Source organism: Quercus suber, unplaced genomic scaffold, assembly GCF_002906115.3.
Source record: "Quercus suber isolate HL8 unplaced genomic scaffold, Cork oak 2.0 scaffold_216, whole genome shotgun sequence".
Taxonomy (NCBI): Eukaryota; Viridiplantae; Streptophyta; class Magnoliopsida; order Fagales; family Fagaceae; genus Quercus; species Quercus suber.
Window position 1 is genome coordinate 755,940 of NW_027069674.1, and position 22,912 is coordinate 778,851.

The window sequence follows — 22,912 nt, forward strand, 5'->3', positions numbered from 1 at the left end:
GCATGTACCAGTCGCGAGCTCACTCAGAGATTTTTCGCAGCTTACTGGCGAGTCAGTACTCTAGTCGCGAAAAAGACTTAGAAATTTTTTCCAAAATTTGAGTTTTGCACTTTTCGCGGGTTAGTGTGGCGATTGGCTTGCTGGTGGAAGGTCCAGTCGCGAGAGGTACTTAGGGATTTTCGCAGCTCATATCGCGACTATCTCGCGGTTAGACCTTCCAATCGCGAAAAACACTTAGAGAAATTCTCAAGTATCTTTTCTTCAAAGTGTTTCGCGGCTTAACCTGGCGACTTGCTGGAGACTTGATCCAGTCGCGAAAAACACGTGTTTTGCATTTTGAAGACAATTTTAAATTTTTTTTTTCAGTTTTCCCTTGTTCTTGTGTGACTGTTCATTGTCTTCCTCATTTTACTCCCACAAACACTCCGAGTTTCTTGTTGAAAATCTTCCATTTCTGCATCATTTTCTCTCAAATCTTCAACAAAAAGGTATGGGTTTTTTCCTTCCTTACCCCTCATTCTTCCTGATTTGGGCAAATTTTTTTTCCGCTGTGTGAAGATGTTGTTGTGTATTGTGATTTATCATGTTCGAACATGGGTTTCTGATTTTTGGATTATACTATATGTTTGTGCTGGTCCATACACTGATCATCTCTATCTTGTGTACCTATTGAGGTGTTGGTTGTTTATACGCACTCATTGTCATGTTTTGAACCTAAATTTCAAGTGTTTAGGGTTTTCTCCATTATCCATGGTATGGCACTGACGCAATGCTAATAATGTCTGCTGTTTTGTTTGGTGTTTGTGTGTGTATTAAATCATAGTGCAGAGTGAAAATGTCTCCATTCAAGCGATCAGCTGTGAAAGGAGGAAGCAGCAAAGGGAAGAAACATGTCATTGAAATTGATGATTTCTCTCCTAGACCAAAGCGGGCTCGTTCCCCATCTGGTGTGTTCGATCCCAATAGGTTTCGATCGTATGCTGCCTTTCAGACTCATGAAAATTACTTCAAAAAGGCGACACCTCTGATTGAAAGAGTCTTTGACCAACATTCTCTGTTTGACACCAACATTCCTTAATGGTTTGCTCGCAAGGACTGGAATTATCTCCTTTCTGTCCTTGATGATGCATTTGAAGATCTGGTAAAGGAGTTTTATGCTAATGCAATTGTTGAAGGAGATGAACCTAAGTGCTGGGTTAGAGGAAAAAGTTCCTCGATCTCTCCCGCATATCTAGCAGAGATTCTGCACATTAACAGGCCAATACTTGGGATCTCACCGGTCTATGATGATCTTCATCCGGATGAAGAATTACTTAAAGCAGCTCTTGGGGACAATCTGAAATTTTCCTCAAATGGGAACTCAGTCAGTGTTTCATCTCTTCCTCTAACATTGAGGGTGCTCACGATTGTCATGTTTCACAACATGTATCCCCTATCCAGCACAGGGTATATGAATCTCGGGCATGCACTATTTCTTCATGATCTGATTTCTGATGTCGAGATTGACATCTGTGCTCATATCTTTCATATCCTTCGCAAAATTATTCTAAGAACAGAATCAAGGATGTGCATCCCTTTTTCCTGTCTTATCTCACGGATCCTGAAGTGTAAAGGGATCCATCCGTCTGAGAATGAAGTTCCCTGCGCAAAACCATGTCCAATCAACATGCGCACATTCAACGCTAGCACTGGTCATAGCAAGAAGGGAATCAAAACAGAAGCTTCCGCGTCCCACAGTGGCTCGCGCTCCAATTGACTCTCCGCTGACGACAAGCTAGACTCTATTGTAGCTTTTATTCATGAGCTGAGTTCAAAGATGTCCGATCTTACTTCCATCTTGCATCATCTCAACTCTTGATGGGATACGAAGTTTACTTCGATTCAAACTCAATTCGATGAAATTCAAAGAAAGCTAGAAGATCATGACGACTAGCTATTCCATGACAAAAAGGGGGAGATGCTGTTGGCAGGGGGAGAGCTCAACGAAAGGGGGAGATTTCAGCTAACAGATTTTTGTTTACTGTTTTTGTCTATTTTTAGTTTTTATCATAGTTCTGTATCCATCTTATATCTTTAAGAATTTTTTTTACCCATTGTTGCTTTTGTAAGTTTTGAGGGTTGTTTCTTGTTCTTATGCACTGTTTGTAGGCTTTTATGGTTTGTGCCATGTATTTGCAAAACTTTGCATATGCAGCCTTTGTGCTTTGTGCTTTAGTACTGGTACTTGTTAATGCCTTGCATTATCTTAAGTACAACACTCTTATGCCCGTGTAGGATTGTTCCTGGATGCATATATGTTTGTATGCATTGGTTGAGTGTTGGACTTGCAAATGATACTCTTCAATTGAGTTTATCATTTTTGCATGTTCGGATGTTCATTCCTTGTGTGAATGAACATAGTAATTACTTTTGCTTAAGTGACTACTGGTGTTGATCTTGCCATGAATTATTGCTTTTATGCTTATGTTCATTTTTGCTTGATCATGCTTATTTTGCTCCATATGCATATTAAGTTTTCTGCATACAATGATATTGCTATGTTATTGTGTTTCAGGAGTTACTTATTCATATGTTCAAGAGCTTTACAGAATCTAAAGTTAGGTGTGAGTGAGTTTTCCAACTGTTCCCAACTCACGTTTAAGTCTAGAGTCTGTTGTAGGGTTTTGTCACGGAATAGCCAAAGGGGGAGATTGTAAGGTTGAATTTAATCAACCATTTAATTGGTTTTATTCCGTGACCAATTTGCTTATAATTTAGCACTTAGCAACCCTGTATTTAGGTGGGAAAATTGTAAGGGTAGTGTGTGAGAAGATGTGAAGAAAAGCTCAAGAGTGTGCAAGAAAAACAGAGGTTCGCGGCTAGGGCTCGCGGGTGGATCGCGACTGGCAAGCCACCAAAAGCTGGCATGTGAGAGGCACACTAGGAAGCTGAAGGGTCGCGCCAGCTGTCACGCTACAGGACAAAAGTTCCAGACTGGCCAGGCCGTTACGTCACGACTTGAACTCGCGACTTAGACAAGCCGCGAGACCAAGTCGCCAACTTGCCCTGTTTGGCAAAAACTGACGTTTTGCATTCCCTTCTCACCCTACTATATATACACCCTTATACCCATCATTTTGAGAGAGCTTCCAGAGAGAATTTTGTGAGAGAAAACCCTAGAGAAAAACAAGATTGCCTCATCCCCAATCTTCATCTAAAGAGACTCTACAAATTCCTCTACTCTCTTCCTCTCCATTGTCATTCCCTTGAGAGGTTATTTACCAAACCCTTATCTCACCACACCCACGTCTGTGAGAAGGTCCATTTGGTGCTTAGAGAAGCAGTTTGGGAAGGAACCAATATACATTGGTTGATGCTATGGTCAAGTAGCGGAATCCGGCAAGCTAAAGAAGAAATAGGTTCGGCGTAACCTCGTTGGAGCAAGAAGCTTGGAGGGCTTAGGTAGTTGGTTAGATTAGGCTTGGAGGGTCTTTTGCAATTCATGTATTCCAACTATATTCTTTAGTGGATTTTATCACCGCTTGGAGGGCGGCGGAGAGGTTTTACGCTGAGGACTTCGGTTTCCTCTTCGATAACACATCGTGTGTTGTCTGTGTGTTTGCATCTCTCTTTCCTTTATCTTTGCCTTATATTTACTGCTGTGGATGTGTTTATATTTGGCTTAGATTGTTTTATCAATTCTGTTATAAGCTTGTTATCATATTCCGTACATTAATTGTTTGATATAAAGCTTGAATTGGTATTTTTGTATCTGGTGGTCTAAACGTTCAAGGGTGTTTCATACCCATATTGAACTTTCAGTATCTTTTTTTGCTCTTTGATGTTAGAAACCACATTGTCCTTGATTTTCATTCTCTGTTTGTCTCTGTTGGCATGAGTGTTTGAGATCACATTGTCCTTCATTTTTCCTTTGTCTTTATTCTTATGGATGTTAGAAACCTCATTGCTCTTGACAGTGATTTCTTGTTTGTCTTTGTTCTTGGAACTTCAAAATGAAGAAAAAAAAAGTTTGTATATTAAAATTATCAATTAGTTATTTTCCTATTTTAAAAAATGGCGTAACACACCTTTCCAATTCTTGTGACTCTAAAACTCGTTTTACTTCTTTCCAAAGCTCTTTCTTGTCAGCTCGAATAGTGAATCCCCAACCAGGTGAATAAATTTGCAATTTTCGAACCTAATCCATACTCAGCATGAAATTTTTAATACTAATTTTGATAAAACAATAGAAAGGGATGCTGATTAAAGATATCATTAAAAAGAAATATACCTTCTTATCAATGGCCTCCATGTTTGATATTGACTGATCATCCTTCCACTTCTCCTAATGAGTAGTAGGAATAGCATGCACTCCATTATTTAGCATAGTGGACTCAATCCTCACATTTGAGGTGGGCATCTTTCCTGTTACCAATTAATTGTATATATAAAAAACTTCAAGAAACAAAATATTAAAATGAAGATAGCATAACTATTAAAATTTGTAAATTATTAAAATAAATCTATAAGTAAGACAGTTCTTTTCAATTGTTAATTAATACCTACAATGACGGGAACAAAACATCTTTATACACAATATTTCTTGTGTGAACACCTTCCTCCTCAAGTATTCTTCCTTTTTGCACCAATAGTTTTGTGGTGGATTGGTCCCCTTGACAACGCCAAATATAATTGGCCTTGACTAAAAACATGATCAGGAAGATAAATTCCAACAGTTGGAATTGTCTGACCTTGCGCTTTGTTTATTGTAAGTACAAAGCTCAAGCGTACAAGAAATTGTCGTCTGATCATTACAAATGGCAAGTGTACATTTTCTGTTGTCTTCAAAGGGATTCTTGGCAAAAAAACGCATGTACCCACATATTGTCCAGTCAAAATTTCAACGTCAATTACGTTGTTAAAACATCCACGGCATATCAATCTTGTACCATTACATAATCTGGCTTTTGGATCTATATTGCGTAGCAACATAATTGGAGCACCCTTTTTTAGCCTTAATATATGTGGTGGTAAACCCCCTGGAGATATAGAATTTAGGAATTCTTGTTGATATAGATGTTTCGTATCTCCTTCAACCTCATCAAAAGAATGTAACGTAAACTCATCTCCTGGAAACTGAGAAATTATCTTTGCATTAAGCTGTTCAACATCATCATTTATAGGTGTTAGCAAAGCCCTATCAACCATATACCCTGCATCATTGGCATGTTCTTGCAAACTTGGGAAAACTTGAACAATCAAGTTGTATATAGAATGTTGACCCTCCCATTGCATTACCATTGAAGGGGGTAGTTTAATAAAATCATCCATTATATATGGTTCATTCCCATTACCAATGTGTTGTATATACTCAGCAAACTCTTCATCGTTGATAGATCTCATATTCTGCTTTAAATGTAACACTTTGATTTCTTTCCATCATGGGGACTTGACTATGCATGCATCAATCATTTCTGCCTTTGTACCCTTTGGAACAACCGGAAGTACTTGACGAAAATCTCCACCCAAAATTAGCACCTTCCCACCAAAAGGTAAATTTACTTCCATAATATCTCTAAATGTTCTATCTAAAGGTTCGAGTGCACGTCGATTTACCATTGGGGCTTCATCCCAATTAATTATGGTGGCACGTCTAATAAGTTCAGCTAAATCTGATTCTTTACTTATTGAGCAAGTAGATGAAGCATCGGGAGTTAAAGGAATCTTAAACCTGGAATGCGCTGTTCTTCCACCAGGGAGTAATATTGCTGCTATGCCTGATGTAGCTGTGGCAATTGCAATGTGACCGGCCTTTCTCAAGGTTGCTAATATTGTGCGATACAAAAATATTTTCCCAGTTCCCCCTGGCCCATCGACAAAGAATATCATGCTTTCCTTACTATCAATAACTGTCATGATTGTCTCATATGCAACTCTCTGGTCATTATTCAACTTCTCAATTAAAGTGAGGTCTTCATCTACATTGGGAATAGTTAGCTCATCTTGTATGAGTCTTGGTACAGTTGAATCATTATCACATTCTCCAGTTGAAATCAGCAAATCATACTCTGTAATATGCTTTCCATGTTGCAAGAGTAATGCCTCTAAATCATTGAGAAGTTTATTTGTACGATGTGTCTCTGTTGTAGCAGATGTTGATGGGTAATCTTCTACCATATATGGATTGAACTCATTCCATAATTCTCTTACTCCAATTGGTAAACAAAATACCAATATTGTTGCGAACAATCTTCTTAAAGCTGACGGCATTTGAATGTCTCTTGCCTCAAGCAGACACTCTCGTATGCTGTTATCATTCTCTAGTAAACCCCTTTGTTCAGCTGCTAGCCTAAAAGTTGGATAGGTTATCCCATTCACAGTCAATAAATCGTCAAATCTTGTTGGACCCTTGACATGATTAAGAAGAACACGCAGATTGAACTTCTCTCCATCAAATGGTGAAACATTATATATCCTGCCCACTACTTTTTTATGAGATCTTCTTCGTGTCCATGTTTTATTTTTATAAGCCCAACAATAATGCTCAGGGAACTCTCTATATATATAATTTCGTGCATCATGATCAATCATATTCATATAGAAAAATTCAGTAAGCATTGTCTTTTTACTTCGCTCCAAAACATTAGCAATAGGTTCATGTGGTCTAAAACGTACCTGTTGTCTATCTGGAAGATGAATCTGCAAACGAAAAACGGCAGGGTACATTTGATACATAGGAAAAGAAAATATCTTCCAACATACCTCTGGAGCACATACCCATCTTGCATTAATGTACTGTTGGACCTCATCATAATTTGGGCCTGGTTTAACTTCCATAGAGACACGATTTGAGCCTTTATACACATATTTATATAAGTACTTTACACTCTTGATACTGCAACATATTTCAACATTAATATGGCAATTATATTTCAGAAGTAACCAAGGATTATATGGAACAACCCAAGCGTTGTCTACCATAATCCTGCAATGATCATTCAATGGCACAGGATTATTAGCATCATATCGTTTGTAAACAGGATATGAGTCATTGCCTTGGAAGGTTTCTGGCGAGAAAGGCTTTGGATATCCCTTTTTACATCACCCATTTTTCATGCACGGTGATCTTGGATTTTGTACTCCGCAAGGACCATGTATCATATGCTTCAGTACAGCTTTATGTAACTGAGGCAGTTCCTCCTTACATGGTATTTCTGCTTTAACAACTCGATCGTAATCCTCAAGATTATGCAATTTATCATCTTCATCGAAAATTATAAGTATGTGTGCATGTGGTAAACCCTTTTTTTGGAACTCAAAGACTTGCACATATACAATAACTCTTCCGAAAACCCCCTTAACCACAATATCATCTTTCAATTCTTCAAATTTCGATTTGAAAACTCTTGCAAGCAAGTCTGGATGATCTTGTGCGGTTTGTGCAGGTAAAAGCTCATTTTGGATTTCTTCCTATCCTGTATTACATGTCATTATGATGAATAAATCTGGTTTCCCAAACTTTTGAACCAATGACATTGCATCTTGAAATCGTTGGATCATATCACGCAGGCTTCCCATAAATGATGAAGGTAGAATGGTTCTATGTCCAACATTTCCTAAATATAAGATGAAAAAGTTGGGTCATTAATATATATTGATACCAATTTGCCATAAAAGGTGTAATGTAAATTTCAAGTGTAAAGTTTATATTACCAGTATCACTCTCTCCTTCATGGAAAGCATCTTGTAGGCCTTGGTACAGATCTGCCCTAATAGAATCTTGATTGTGCTCAAACCACGTAAGCTTGTGTGTTTCAATTTTTACATAATTATCAATAACATACTGTTTTGAAAGGCGTCCTCCATACCAAATCATTGATAGAGCATCGTTACGAATCTTGGACATTAGTAAAAATAGATGTAGGTTCAGTCATTTTATAGTGTAAGTGGGATTTTGAAGTAAAAAATTTGAAAATAATAAAACTGTTACCTGAAAGATGTATGCATAATAATCACGACATGACACTTTATTTCTATTAGCGTCGCGTGTGTTGATATCCCATCCATATGTTCCAAATGGCAAAAGTATTGGGTACTACAATGGATCATAATATCCTGCTGTATCTTGAACATTGATCAAATTACCAGCAAACATTTGAACCAAAATTTCTCTGCCACTTAAATGACCAGCTTCTTCTCCTCCTACAATAATAGCTGCCACTTGGGAAGCACTGGGAAGGCAATATTGAGGTTGGTTTAGAGGTTGTTCTTTAATGAGGAGTTTACATTGATGTAAATTTGGACTTCGTGATAGTTGACGAAATTTCTCCACAAATGGGTTATGCATGTCTAAGGTCCTTTGAATAAGTCGCATAATATCTTCGTGAGCTTCTACAGATTGAGACATTCTACGTTGTATTTCAAGATCAGTGTCGTAGATATACAATTGTAGATGCCGCACACTTAGAGGTGTATGTGGTAAAAGACTACCAATTCTATGATAGATGGCACCTTGGGCATGAAATGTATATATTCCTCGACTATTCAAGGCCAAACTTTCATCCACATGCACACCCATTGAGGTAAATGCAAACATGTTGTTGTAAAACCGTATATATTGCTTGAAATGTCTGCCCCGTGGTGTTTGCTCACAAATGAGCTCCCTAAATTCAGAACAAATTGGTATGTTGGGCAAGGATATTTTTCCATCCTTGCAACACATCGAGGATGTCTCTAGATGGAACAAACGGGCATTACAAAAGCAACATGTCTTTGGTTGTGGTAGTTGGTACCTAATGGTCTCTATACCTTCTTTAAAATCCTTTGCACAATTGTATCTTCCTCGCATCCAATTTATTACATGTGCAGTACCATCAAATGTGTTGTCAACACCTAATTTTTATTTTGAGGAAAAAATTAGTGATAAAGAGTGTTATGATAGGTGTAAAAGAAAATATTAAAATTGTACCAAATATTATGTTGTGAAATAAGCAAAATATTAATAATGTTTCGAATATGCAGCTTGTTAACAAATAACAAATAATAAAATTGATAATGATAAACATGTAAATTGAAATTAAAATGGTGACATTGAGTAACAAACCTTGTTCTCTGTAGCCATCCCCGTGATTTTGATCATTTATATTTTCAACTTCCGCAGTTCTTTCTACACTTGCAATGTAATTACAAAAAATGCTCAGTTGGTGTAATTATATATATAAAAAATAATGATGAAAGCATTATAGAATGATATAAACATGAAATTAAAGATAAAAATGGTGACATTGAGTAATGAACCTTGTTCTCTATAAGCATCCCCTTGGCTTTGCTCAACTATATTTTCAACTCCTTCAATTCTTTCTGTTACTGCAATGTATTTATATAAAATGCTCAATTGGTGTAATTATATATAAAAAATAATGGTTAAAGCTTTATAAATATATTATATAAAACTTACCAGTATTAACATTAGAATTTATATGACTTGGTCCAGCCTCAAAGTCATTTGCCATTATAATTGGATAGGTTGAAGGAAGACCTAAATTTAATATTATAAACATTGACTTAGTATCTTTGTATTCATTGACATACAACTAACATGCCAGAAACTTTGGATTTTCTCAAAATAATAAGATTCCAAGCAATGAAGAATGTTTAAAGATACAAAACTATAATCTCACCACTGACTTCTTGCATAGCCCTATGCTCAACTGGCATATTGTGTGCCAAGTTACGGATATGTGTAAGCTGGTGACTTCGTCCAGCCTCGTGATTAGGTGGTATTAGTGATGGGTTTGTTGATGTTGAATTAGAATGTACAACATTTTCTTCATTTAAATTTTCTAGGCCTCCCACTAAAATGTGATCACCACCCAAAGTTTGTTGTCTTTGTCTTGAGTAATTAGCACGACGTCTTGCCAATCGAATATTTCTGCTTTCATTGTCTTCTCGTTGTCTTCTCAAGCGAGCATAATATCTCCATCATTCTCGACGACGTTCTATGTCATTGGTATTCACCATTGTTGTATTTTGCGAACTCATTTCTACATAAAATTAAATTAAATTTATAGTGGTTGTTGCGCATACATACACAATAATCAATAGATTTTTCCTTGTCACAAATAGGGTGTATTAAAGCCTCAATAAAGTGAACTAATTTAGGTAGAAGTTTTGAGAAAATATTTGAATTTAGGTTATGATTTGTTAGATCAATATGACAAAAATATAATTTAGAAAATGTTTACTTTATTTCAAAAAATCATTTATAGTTAAAATTAGATTAAATTTGCCGTACTCATTTCACACACTTTAAAACAAAACCATGCCATTTTGGTTAATTTGGATGACAAAATAATGTGTCTGTTGTAACTTTGTGTATTTGTGTGTAAGTGTAAGAGAGAGAAGAAGAGGCTTAGTGAGTTTAGAAGTTGAGAGTTGTGGAGGCGATGAGGAAGATGAAAGTCTTTAAGGGTATTTAAAGGATTTGAATGTACATTTAATTTCTCACTTTACCGGATATAAATATAATATCAAACAAATATGCAAAGAGGCGCCGAAATTTGAAAAGAAAAATATTGTTGTTTTACATTAAATTTTTTTTGATCTCTTCTTTACTAAAGTGCCCTTAATTATCCATTAAAAAAAATACCCTTAATTACGTGGGACATACTAATACATGGGTTGCATTTTTGGATTGAGATTTGAATGATTCTACTAATTTTTACATTAGTGAGTATCCAATGAGTTTTAAATTGACAGACTATCATTATCAATACTTATATTATATTTTATAAGGTACGTAACATTATCAATACTTATGGAAAAAATTTTAAATTGACTTTGACATAGAATTATACAAATGATAAATATAGTTTATGTTACAAAAGGAATTTTTATTTTGCTAGACACAGACAAATACACGGGTGAAATTATGATTTATATGACACTTTTTTTTTTAATATAAAAAAAAAAAAACTGAGATTCTGGCCCAACACCCTATGATACAAGGCTGAATATGGAGGCACGTGAAGGCTGAATAGGGAGGCACGTGACTGAAGTTGCTGATGTAGTTAGACAGTTACACAATTACCATATACTGTTAGTTGCTCATTTACCGTTAATCATTGATAATCAAGCATTAGGGAATTAGTTACACCAATTAGTTGCACCAATGATTCAGTATATAAAGAGACTGATCTGTAATGTTTGAGATATGAAATAACAGAATTCCTTTGGTTTCCTAAACTCTGTTTCCCCTTTCTCATCAATTCTCTTTTCTCTCTATCTTTGGAGGCTGACTGTCCTTGAATTCAGTTAACCACTCTCAGGATCATATCAATTGGTATCAGAGCAGGCTTATCCTGCGATTACAAGGGTTGTCATGGCTGAAACTCGATCTACTGCAATTCTCAACGAAACCCTAGCTTCACTAAAAGCTACTACTGATCACCACAACAAGGAAATCCAAGAAATCCACACAATTACTAGCATCCATACTCGTACCTTGAATGAAATGAGTCAACAATTGGCTATGATTTTACAGAAGTTAAATGCGGCGGAAGAGAATTCGCAGAATCTTGGAGATCGCAACTATCAACAATCTGTTTCAGGATTTTCCAGACCCGTGAGATTGGATTTTCCCAGATTTTTTGGTGAGGAACCAACTTCTTGGATCTACAAAGCTAATCAGTACTTCAAGTATTACAGGATTCCTGAATCAGAGAAATTGATGATGGCCTCTTTTCATATGGACGGAGAAGCTCTAGTTTGGTTTCAAGAAGGAGAAGATGCTGGTGTAATTAGTACGTGGGAGGCCTTGGTTCAAGCAATGTTAATTAGGTTTGGGTCTACAGCCTATGATGATCCAATGGAAGCTTTAACTAGGTTGAGACAAACTGCAACTGTGGCTTCATATAAAGGTGAATTTGAAGCTTTGGCTAATCGGATTAAGGGTTTGTCTCCGCAGCATAAACTGAGTTGCTTTTTGAGTGGGTTAAAGGATGAGGTGAGGTTACCTGTTCGAATGTTGAATCCTCCCTCTCTCATTGCAGCATTTGGATTGGCTAAAATCCAAGAAGAGTACTTATTGGGTTGTAAGAGAAGTTATAAGGGAACCCATGATCAAGCTAGACCTTTACTATTTGGTGTGCCTAGACCTTCATTGCTGGGTGCTGCATCGGTTGATAACAGGACCACCAAGATCCCTGTTAAGAAGATCACTGCTGCTCAAATGGAAGAAAGGAAGAAGAAAGGGCTATGTTATAATTGCGATGACAAGTGGGCACCCGGGCATAAGTGCAAGCAAGCTACTCTGTTTTTATTAGAAGGGGTGGAAGTGACTTCGGATTCTAGCTGCAATGATCTGGTTGTGGAGTTGGTCAATGGGGGTTGCATGGAGAGAAGACAAGATGAAGAGGCAGAACCAGAAATCACCTTATATGCCCTAGTTGGCAGTCCTAACCCAGGAACAATGAGAGTCAATGGTAAGGTTAATTCTGTCTCATTAGTAATCTTGGTAGATTCTGGTAGCACCCATAATTTCATTGATGCAGCTGTAATTTCTGTCCTCCATATGGATAAATCCCAAATTCTGGAGGTTAAGGTTGCTAATGGTGATATTATTAAGACCCAAGGCTTGTGCAGGGATGTTCCTGTGTGTTTACATGGGGAGATTTTCTTAGTTCAATTACATGTGCCACCTTTAGGAGGTTGTGATTTGGTTTTTGGCACTCAGTGGCTCAGCACTTTAGGGATTATTAATTGGGATTTCAAGAATCTTTCAATGGGGTTCATTCATGGAGGTAGACAGGTGCTGTTACATGGCCTTAATACTTCAAGGGGTTTTGAGGTGCAAAATGAGGATCAGTTCTTCAAAGAACCTACCAGGAGGGGTTTAATTTTACAAATTACCACTGGTAGTACAACTGAAAGGCAGTCTTCTCTTCCTCCTGAAGTCACAGCTTTGTTGCAGGAGTTTAAGGGTGTATTTACTACTCCAATGGGCCTACCACCAGTGAGAGGTCATGAACACCAAATCAACCTTAAGGAAGACACTCAACCTATTTGTCAAAGACCATACAGGTATCCTTATTACCAGAAAAATGAAATTGAGAAAATTGTGAAGGAATTGTTGGAAGTAGGATTTATACAGAATAGTCAAAGTCCTTTTGCATCACCTGTTCTGTTGGTTAGAAAATCTGATGGCTCATGGCGTATGTGTATAGATTATAGAGCATTAAACCAAGCCACTATTAAAGACAAATACCCTATCCCTGTTATAGATGAACTTTTAGATGAGTTACATGGAGCCTGCATTTTTTCTAAGCTAGATTTGAGGTCTGGATACCACCAGATCAAGATGAGGAAGGAAGATATTCCAAAAACAGTTTTAGAACTCATGAAGGACACTATGAATTCCTTGTCATGCCCTTTGGGTTGACAAATGCCCCTTCCACCTTTCAATCATTAATGAACCAAGTTTTCAAGCCTTTCCTTAGGAGGTTTATACTGGTTTTCTTTGATGATATTCTAGTTTATAGCAGAAACATGCCTGACCATATTGAACATCTCAGAATTGTTTTAGGAGTGTTGGCTGCAAACCAATTGTATGCTAAGATGTCTAAGTGTGTGTTTGCTTGCTTGGAGGTGGAATACTTAGGTCATATCATTTCTGGGGAAGGTGTAAAGACTGACCCCAAGAAAATCTTAGCTATGCAAGAATGGCCTGTACCTAAGAATGTGAAGTCCTTGAGGGGGTTTCTAGGCCTGACTGGTTATTACAGAAAATTTGTCAAGGGCTATGGTCATATTGCAGCTCCATTGACTGCCCTTTTGAGGAAGAATTCTTTTTCTTGGGGTGCTGAAGCTGAAGCAGCCTTTAATCAGTTGAAATTAGCTATATCTAGCCCACCTGTTTTGGCCTTACCTGATTTTACTAAGATTTTCACAGTCGAGTGTGATGCTTCTGGCAGTGGCATTGGTGCTGTTTTGATGCAGGAGCACCAACCCATTGCCTTTCACAGTCAAGTCCTTAAGGGCAGTGCTCTAGCAATGTCTACTTATGAAAAAGAATTTCTTGCCTTAATTTCTGCAGTAAAGAAATGGAGGCCTTATCTTGTGGGAAGACCTTTTGTCATCAAAACGGATCAACAAAGTCTCAAGTATTTGCTGCATCAAAGGATTGGTACTCCACTTCAACAGAAATGGCTGTCCAAATTGTTGGGATATGCATTTGTGGTTGAATATAAAAAGGGTTCTGAGAATGTAGTGGCAGATGGCTTGTCTAGACGAGGAGAGGGGTCTGAGCATGAGGTTCATGAGGTTCACAACTGTCAAAATGTATTTGAAGGTACTGCTTTTTTAACTTTGATGGGTACTGATCAAATTAATGAAGGGTTGGATAAGGCTGTTGCGGTATTACCTTCTTTATCTGGTACCTTATATATAATTTCCTTTCCTACTCCAACTTGGGTGGCTGAGCTGAAGGCAAGTTATGAGACAGATTTAGCCATTCAAGCTATCTTGTCTACATTTAAGGAGAGTGGTAATCCACCTAAAGGTTTTTCTTTAGTGGACGGGTTGTTGTTCTTTAAGGCAAGATCTATTTGGGTTCTAATAGTTCTTTAAAGTCATCCATTTTGCACCATGTTCACAATGGGCCCTTGGGTGGTCATTCTGGATATGTGAAGACCTTGTACAGGGTTAAACAAGATTTTTATTGGCCTGGTATGAAGAAGGACTTAAAGCAATATATCAAGGAGTGTGATGTGTGTCAAAGGGTCAAGCATGAGAATTGTAAGCCAGCTGGTTTACTCCAGCCCCTACCTATTCCTTCCAAGCCATGGTTGTCTGTGAGTATGGATTTCATTGAGGGACTGCCTAAATCTCAATTGAAGTCTGTAATACTTGTGGTGGTGGATAGGTTGACTAAGTATGTTCACTTCATTGCTTTATCCCACCCTTACACCGCATCCAAGGTTGCTTCTGTTTACATGCAATTTGTGTTTAAACTTCATGGTATGCCTGCTTCTGTAGTAAGTGACAGGGATCCCATCTTTACTTCTCGTTTTTGGAAGGAAATAATGAAGATTCAAGGGGTAGACTTAGCTATGTCATCAGCTTACCATCCCTAAACAGATGGCCAAACTGAAGTGGTCAATAGAAGCCTAGAGCAGTATTTGAGAGCCTTTGCAGCATCTAAACCTACTGCTTGGGTAGAGTGGCTGCCCTTGGCTGAGTTCTGGTTTAACACCAACTTCCATTCCTCAACCAAAATGACTCCCTTTGAAGCATTATATGGATATCCCCCTCCTAGGCTCTTGGATTACATCCCTGGCACCACTTTGGTAGAAGCTGTGGATGATCATTTGCAAAGTAGGCAGCAGGTCATATCCTTACTTAAACAAAACTTATTACTGGCTCAAGAGAGAATGAAGCTTCAAGCTGATAAGCACCGGGTAGAGAGGAGTTTTTCAGAAGGTGATTGGGTTTATTTGAGGTTGCAACCTCACAGGCAGAGGTCTTTGAAGCCTACTGCTCTTGGTAAGCTTTCTCCAAAGTTTTATGGGCCCTTCCAAGTGGTGCACAGGGTTGGGGAAGTTGCTTACAAGCTGGCCTTACCAGCTGAGTCCTTAATTCACCCTGTTTTCCATGTCTCCTGTCTTAAGGCTAAGATAGGACAACATATCACTCCTATTTCTCAATTGCCCTCTGTCTCACCTGAAGGTATTCCTGTGCTTGAACCTGAGGCAGTCTTGAAGAGCAGGTCAATTCAGCTGAGAAGCAGGACCATCACTCAGGTTTTAATTCAATGGCAAGGCTGTACTACTGATGATGCCACTTGGGAAGATTTATATCAGCTCCAGCAGAAATTTCCTCACCTTGTGGGCAAGGTGCTTTAAGGGGGGAAGTATTGATACAAGGCTGAATATGGAGGCACGTGAAGGCTGAATAGGGAGGCACGTGACTGAATGTAGTTAGACAGTTACACAGTTACCATATACTGTTAGTTGCTCATTTACCGTTAATCATTGATAATCAAGCATTAGGGAATTAGTTACACCAATTAGTTGCACCAATGATTCAGTATATAAAGAGACTGATCTGTAATGTTTGAGATATGAAATAACAGAATTCCTTTGGTTTCCTAAACTCTGTTTCCCCTTTCTCATCAATTCTCTTTTCTCTCTATCTTTGGAGGCTGACTGTCCTTGAATTCAGTTAACCACTCTCAGGATCATATCACCCTATGCCATTCCACACCAATCATATAAATCACGTCCCAAGAATCAATGGTTTGAAATGCCTTAGTGTAAAGTGGCAAAAACTTAAAAATTTAGGAGTGATAGTAAATCTTTATATAGAAAAGTTTAGGCCGGATGGGTTAATAAAGTGGGTAGGAATTCAAACTCAGCTGATTCAAATTTTATTGCAGGAGATATACGTTATATTTTTGGTGTTGTTGATTTTTTTTTAAAAAAAAGTTAATAACATTTATCCATTTTTGTTTAATCCAAAAATTTATTTGTTAGTCCTAAAAGTTAGCCACTTACTACACATCCATAACAAAAGTTAAAAAGAGTTTAAATTTGAAATATATCAACAACATCAACAACCTTTAAAACTGAGAAAAAAGTACGTAACATTTTTTATGGAGTAGTAAATTAATACTTATGGAAAAAAATTATATTGAATTTGACTTAGAATTATACAAATGATAAATATAGTTTCTGTTACAAAAGAAATTTTTCTACAACAATTTCTTAGATAACAACCACTTTATGTGAGGTTTAAATCATATAATAATCTTTGTAAAGTCTCTCACCCGAACTTATCTAATATTCCATTCCAATGACTCCTCAATGCAATCCAAAAAAACTTGTGCGTACGTGAACTTGAGAGAGATAAAAGAATTAGGGTTAAACCAAGTATTTAAAAAAAAAAAAAAAACTTTATACAACAAACCAAAGTTAGCGTGTGTGGCAATTAAAGATAAAAGTATAATTTTGTTAGAGTTTGTGTTTGATTTAAATTTTGATGAAATCATTTTTTCTGAAAATCCTATTAAAATTGTTCAGAATAAAGATAAAGATTTTTTAGAATTTAACTCTATCATGGACTCTTTAAAATCTTATCACCACATCATCAACTAGTTAAATAAATAACTAATGGAGATCTTAAAAAGGGGGGGGGGGGAGTTAATGTGTCAAAATTATGTTTAAAAAAAAAGAAAAAAAAAGGAGNTCTAGGTTTTTCAAAATTGTTAACCTTAGTGGGATCATTCTTCCTAAAATTTCTAGGTTCAGCAGTGTAAGTACCTCTTGCCTTTCTATTTGTATTCCTAAGAAAGTTCTTAAAGTTTTTGGCAAGATAGGCAATCTCTGTAGCAGAGAGCTCATCATCAAATCCACCACCATCAACATCATCAACTGACTTAAGAGCCATTGATTTGGATTTGTTTACTTTAGGTAGGTCAGACTCATAGGATTGAAGAGATCCTACAAGCTCATCAACAGGGATGGAGTCCACATCCTTGCTTTCAGTTATGGCAGTCACTTTGGGTCTAAAGTCTTCAGTTAAAGATCTAAGAATCTTCCTAACAATCTTAGGTTGATCATAGATTTCACCCAAATTAAAAGCAGAATTAACAATATCATTCAGTTTGGCATAAAATTCATCAAAGGATTCATCATCAGACATCCTAATGTTTTCAAACCTAGAAGTTAATTGCTGCAGTTTGTTTATCTTAACTGCCTTTGTGCCTTCATGCACAGTTTGGAGGATTTTCCAAGCAGTATGAGCCACCTCAACATTAGAGATTCTCTTAAATTCCTCCATAGAAACAGCATTAAAGATAGCATTCATAGCTTTGCTATTGAAGCTTGCTGCTTCTTTTTCAGAAGTTTGCCACTCACTCACAGGAGTAGCGGGCTTCTCCCATCCGTATTCAACGGAATTCCAAACCCTTTCATCAATGGATTTCAGGAATGCTTTCATCTTTACTTTCCAATAGCATAGTTGTTCCCATCAAAATGAGGAGGAACAAACAGAGAGTGTCCATGCTCCATGACAACAGGGGTCAAGGATCAGCTCAGAGATAAAAAATCTCAAACAAAAAAGAGCTACCAATGCTCTGATACCACTTGACGGAAATTTAGACCCCTTAAAACACACAGATTGCGTAGCCTAGATTAATTAGCCAAGTTGTTACTTAGTCAAATTAAGCAATTCTAGGTTAAAATAATCCAAACAATCATATCAAGATATAATGCAGTGGAAAATAAATAACACAAGATATGATCACCCAGGAAACCACACGGTAAAAACCTGGGGAGGATTTGACCCACCGATCCTCAAGGCTAACCTGAATTCACTATGAAAGAATTGAAGTTCGTACAAAAGGACTACAAGCTCCCCGCTCGACTTCCTAATGCTACCCACCAGTAGAACTTCCTGACACGACCACGCGCAGGCTCCGAATCCACGGACTACTTCTTTCTTGAATTCTTCAATCAGCTACAAGCTCCCCGCTTGCTTTTCTTTTAAGTTCCAATGGTTGCAACAGTAATGATCTTCAAGATGTTGAAATAATCTCCACCATGAAAACCCTAAGTTTGTGTAAAGGAAAGCTCCTCAAAGATCTCACACGAGATTCACACAAAACAGCAATGTATGAGCAACAATACAATATGGACAACCTTCAAAAACGTGGCTAGGGTTTTATTTATATACCTAGGGTAAAAACATAAAACCCTAAACGTTTAATGAAGTAGGGCTGAGTTGGAAATTCTGCAGAAAATTCAACCTGTGCGATTTTCGATCGATCGAGTCTATTCTTCGATCGATCGAGCCAGGCCGAGAGTCCCAAGTACTTCTGCAGCCACTCGATTCCAACTTTACAATATTAAACCAACTTTGAGCAAGTCTAAATAAAACTAAATACAATGTTTTGATCATGGTTTGCCAACATTACAAATTAGAGTTCTAAATACATAAAATCCTAAGACCTTAGAACCTAACAATGACAATTATACATTTGAATCTAACTTGAGAACTAAATTTACTACGTCTAAGGAATTTTATATATGTATGGGTTTCAAATACCTATTCTTCCAACTTTCAAATTATTACAAAGAGAAAATAAATATAAATAATTAGCAAATAAGTGTTCATCCAAGCCCTCCCACAAGGGCCTAATCTAGAAAATTATACGATTTTCATACTTATCAATATTAAAAGTTTGGTCACCAAAAAAAAAAAAATTATATATTAAAAGTTCACCTTGAAAAATATCCCCTTATGGGCAGTTCCTTGCTAAAAGAAATTTGAGAATGGGTTCTGTCTTCTGTGCTTACTAGTTACTACTATAATTTTATTTATATATGAGGACATTGTATCGTAGAGGATATGTGAACCCAAAGTGTTTATTATGAGTTTATCACCAATTAAAAAAAAAAAAAAAAAAAGGTGGATCAATACCACGTTCCTAACGCTGCAACTCAAAAGCTTCCTTTACCCTTCTTCTCTTTCCTTCTTGCCTATAAAATTCTTCCATAAACTCCTTGTAACTATAATTTCGATACTTTGGTGGGTGCTCCTCATCAATCAAATCCTCAATAGGACCTATCACAATTTCATTATTTGGTGCATAGAACATTGCCAATGATAATCGTGGCAACCACTTGTTGGTTACGGCCCTGTGGTCTACACTCTTGTACCTTCCATTACTCAGAACCTGAATAAATTGAAAGCATGATCAGCTTAAAAAAAAAAAAAAAAAGCAGAGAGAAAGAAAAAACTCGATGTATAATCCACTAACAAAATTTGGAAGGAGATAGTATTCTTTTTGTAATCTGTTAATCCAGAAGTTAGAAATCTACACGTTTTGTTCGATTTTAAATTGAGTAGTACATTTTATTTTCAACAATAAACTACATTAATAATAGTGACCATCAGACGAAGCCACCTAATGATAAAGACAATTGACTAGTTGGTTATATCCATTCGGGAAAAAACACACGTGACAAGACTAATCAGCTATCCTTCCCAATGAATGAATATATGCTATAATTGAAGTTCTTCACCAAACATTGGCAACCATCTATTGCGAAGATTTTATTATTCATAATTATTTCTTTATCATCTTATATTTTATGAGTCTAGCTATGATATTTAGCTTACTTGGCTTTTAATGAACACTCTTTTAAGCGAGAAAAAATAAAGATAATAAAAGACGTGAAAGTTTCCATTGGATAAAATTAAAAGTCTAGAAGATTTAAACTTAGTAAATCAGTGTTCTCTAGATAACACATACTTATATCACTATTTTAGGCATGAATACTATATAAAACTAAAAATGTGTGAATTTTTTTTTAGGATATTAAAATTTAGTCCAAGAAAATTTTTAGGATATTTGAGATATCAAAATGAAATATTCTAGAAATCATAAGATTTTATTAGGGTTAACTAAGAGAGAATCGTAAGAGGAATTTGCTAATTTCCAAAAGATTTTACAATACTTTTATCTTTAGTTATGGTGAATTCTAGTTTCATTTTATCATTATTATTTTATATTTACCTATAAGGAACTTACACCTTAGTAGGCATGAAAATATTGTGACAATAACAAAATGTTATGACATTTTTACAATACATATATATTTTCAATGGAGAAGGGTTCTAGTATGAAATTTTATTTTGATATACAAAGAACTGATACTTAACCACTTTTTTGTTATGGTGGTTGTGAAAATATCGTGACAATAACAAAATATCATAACATTTTCATAATACTTTTATTTTTTGTTGTAGTTGGTCTCAATATCATATTTTATTATTATATTTATTAAATTATGACCAATAGAAAACTAACATCTCAATAATTATGAAAATATTATGACAATTTTTTGTATTAATTAAACATTGTATCAATGAAGAAAAAAACTTAAATAGTTCCAAGTTCTTACAAAGGGTGTGGGCTCCATGGTAAGACTCACGTGTAGGCCCGCACTCTTTGTAAGAGTTCAGAGCACTACAAGTCTACAACTACCTTCTAATTGACCGTATCAACACATAAATATTTTAAAAATATATATAACCAAAGAAAAAGAAAAATGGGCACCAACCAAACTGGCGCACTTGAAAAATTAAATAAAAGGCCAGCTCAAGCAAATTACAAATCTGGCCTGAAACAACGAGTTTTTGCCTCATCTAATAGAACGGATTATTATTTGTCTTTTTTGCTGAAGAAATAATAATTTTCATGAAGTAAAAGTCGAAAAAATAAGGCGGCTACCTGAATTTGATCAGCGAGATTGACGACAAAAGAATGAGGCAGCGGGTCAACAGGCACCCATTTCTCATCTTTAATCACTTGGAGGCCAGTCACCCCCTCTGACTGCAACAGTACAGTGAGTGCAACAATATCATTATGAGCAGGAATCCCCAATGTGAGCTCTGGGTCTGGACATGGTGGATAGTAATTTGCTTGTGAATAAAGGGAAGCCCTCTCACCTATCTTCTTCTTTAAACAATCCTTCTCTAGACCAAGCCCTTGGGATATCAAGCTCAAAAGCCTATCCATCAAAGCTCCAATCTCCTTTGCATACTCCGCAAAAACTTCTCTGTAATAATCAAACAAAACATGCATGATTCAAAAGTGTTATTGAGCTAGTGTAATCAGTCAATCATAGGCTAAGCTTGGTACCCAAGAGAGGAAAAACAAAAAAAGGATGCAAAGTGAGGTAGAGATACCGATACTGAGGAGGATTTATGGGTAACAAATGAGTGAAATCTTCTATAGGATGCCAAGGGTGAGAAAAGGTCTCACTCCACATTATGACCTTTCCAAGGCCTTCATACTTTTGGTAATAGTTGAACACTTTCACTTGCTTGGTATGATCTTTTGTAAGATATTGCGCCCTTTCCTCATGAGGCAATTGGAAGAACTCTGTCACCACAGCCAACACTTTTTGGCATAATTCTTTGGGGACTCCATGGTTGATAATCTGAAAGAAACCATATTCCTCACAAGCTTGTGAAATCTTTGAAACTAAGGGGGATGACCCTTGACCCTCATCAATTTCATGAACATTTAAGTCGATTATGGGGATTGAATCCGAAGGAAATACCTTTGAGAGGATAGGTCTTTTGAATTCTGGAAGAATGAAATCAGGAGAGAGGGAGAGAGGTGTGTTATTGGCTAATTGAAAGGGTACTGTCATCTCCATGAAAAGATAAGAGAGGAGCTCTGGTTGAAGCAACAATGAGTTGATCAAGACTGACTTATATTATACTTAAAAAACGTGTTTTTGAGATCTCTGTGTGAACAGAAAGGTATTGTGTACCAGAAGAAATTGATCTTGTTATTAAAGTAATGATATGACTTCGTATAAAAGTTTCCTTAGTCACATTTTTTCTTCAAATCGCGTGCTCATTAAAATATCATAAATAACGTTACTGTACAAAGGAGGGTTTTCGTTTGGAATGTCATTCCATTGGCAGCATATGACATCAAAGTCAATGGTTTTTCATTTCAAGGAGTTCATCATTTTGGCATGATATTGGTAGTAAGGCCTTTGCTTTAAGTTTTATATCCTCTGTTTTATGAACTGCTGCTTGATCAAGAAACTTTCATCTTATTACCAGGGACGAATCCAGGATTTTAAGTTAGGGAGTCCGGAGCATAAGCAAAAAAAAAAAAAAAAAAGAAGTTATTAAGCAGTTGATTTTCCCATAATCTACAGATCAAATAAGAATTACATGATAAGAATTACATATATTATCTCACAAAAGCCCTAATTGTTGATACTGAGTAAGGGCGAAGGCCAAAGTCTAGGTGGTATGCATTATATATTAATTATAAATTTACTATTTCTCAATTGATAGATTTGCTAGTTTTCAATTAAAATTTTATCTAATTTAAAAATATTACTCA

At 36.5% G+C, this 22,912-nt stretch overlaps 3 protein-coding genes and 1 pseudogene across 3 annotated transcripts; 1 reads left to right on the forward strand and 3 right to left on the reverse strand.

Moving 5' to 3' along the window:
* Positions 1–3,759: 3,759 nt before the first annotated feature.
* Positions 3,760–4,349, reverse strand: LOC136070185 (uncharacterized). Its single transcript, XM_065779758.1, has 3 exons — positions 4,271–4,349; positions 4,068–4,177; positions 3,760–3,985 (listed from the first exon to the last, which is right to left on the reverse strand). Exons 1-3 carry the CDS (start codon positions 4,289–4,291, stop codon positions 3,760–3,762), a joined length of 357 nt encoding a protein of 118 aa, XP_065635830.1. The 5' UTR covers positions 4,292–4,349.
* A 253-nt stretch (positions 4,350–4,602) lies between these two features.
* LOC112004780 (uncharacterized) lies at positions 4,603–7,885 on the reverse strand (annotated as a pseudogene).
* Positions 7,886–11,359: 3,474 nt separating this feature from the next.
* LOC112004781 (uncharacterized) lies at positions 11,360–13,417 on the forward strand. Its single transcript, XM_024037005.2, has one exon. It carries the CDS (start codon positions 11,360–11,362, stop codon positions 13,415–13,417), a length of 2,058 nt encoding a protein of 685 aa, XP_023892773.2.
* Positions 13,418–19,319: 5,902 nt separating this feature from the next.
* LOC111992545 (protein DMR6-LIKE OXYGENASE 1) lies at positions 19,320–22,320 on the reverse strand. The gene is made up of 3 exons (XM_024024425.2): positions 21,730–22,320; positions 21,272–21,599; positions 19,320–19,711 (listed from the first exon to the last, which is right to left on the reverse strand). The coding sequence occupies exons 1-3, from the start codon at positions 22,203–22,205 to the stop codon at positions 19,463–19,465; spliced, it is 1,053 nt and encodes a 350-aa protein (XP_023880193.1). The 5' UTR covers positions 22,206–22,320; the 3' UTR covers positions 19,320–19,462.
* Between the last annotated feature and the right edge of the window lie 592 nt (positions 22,321–22,912).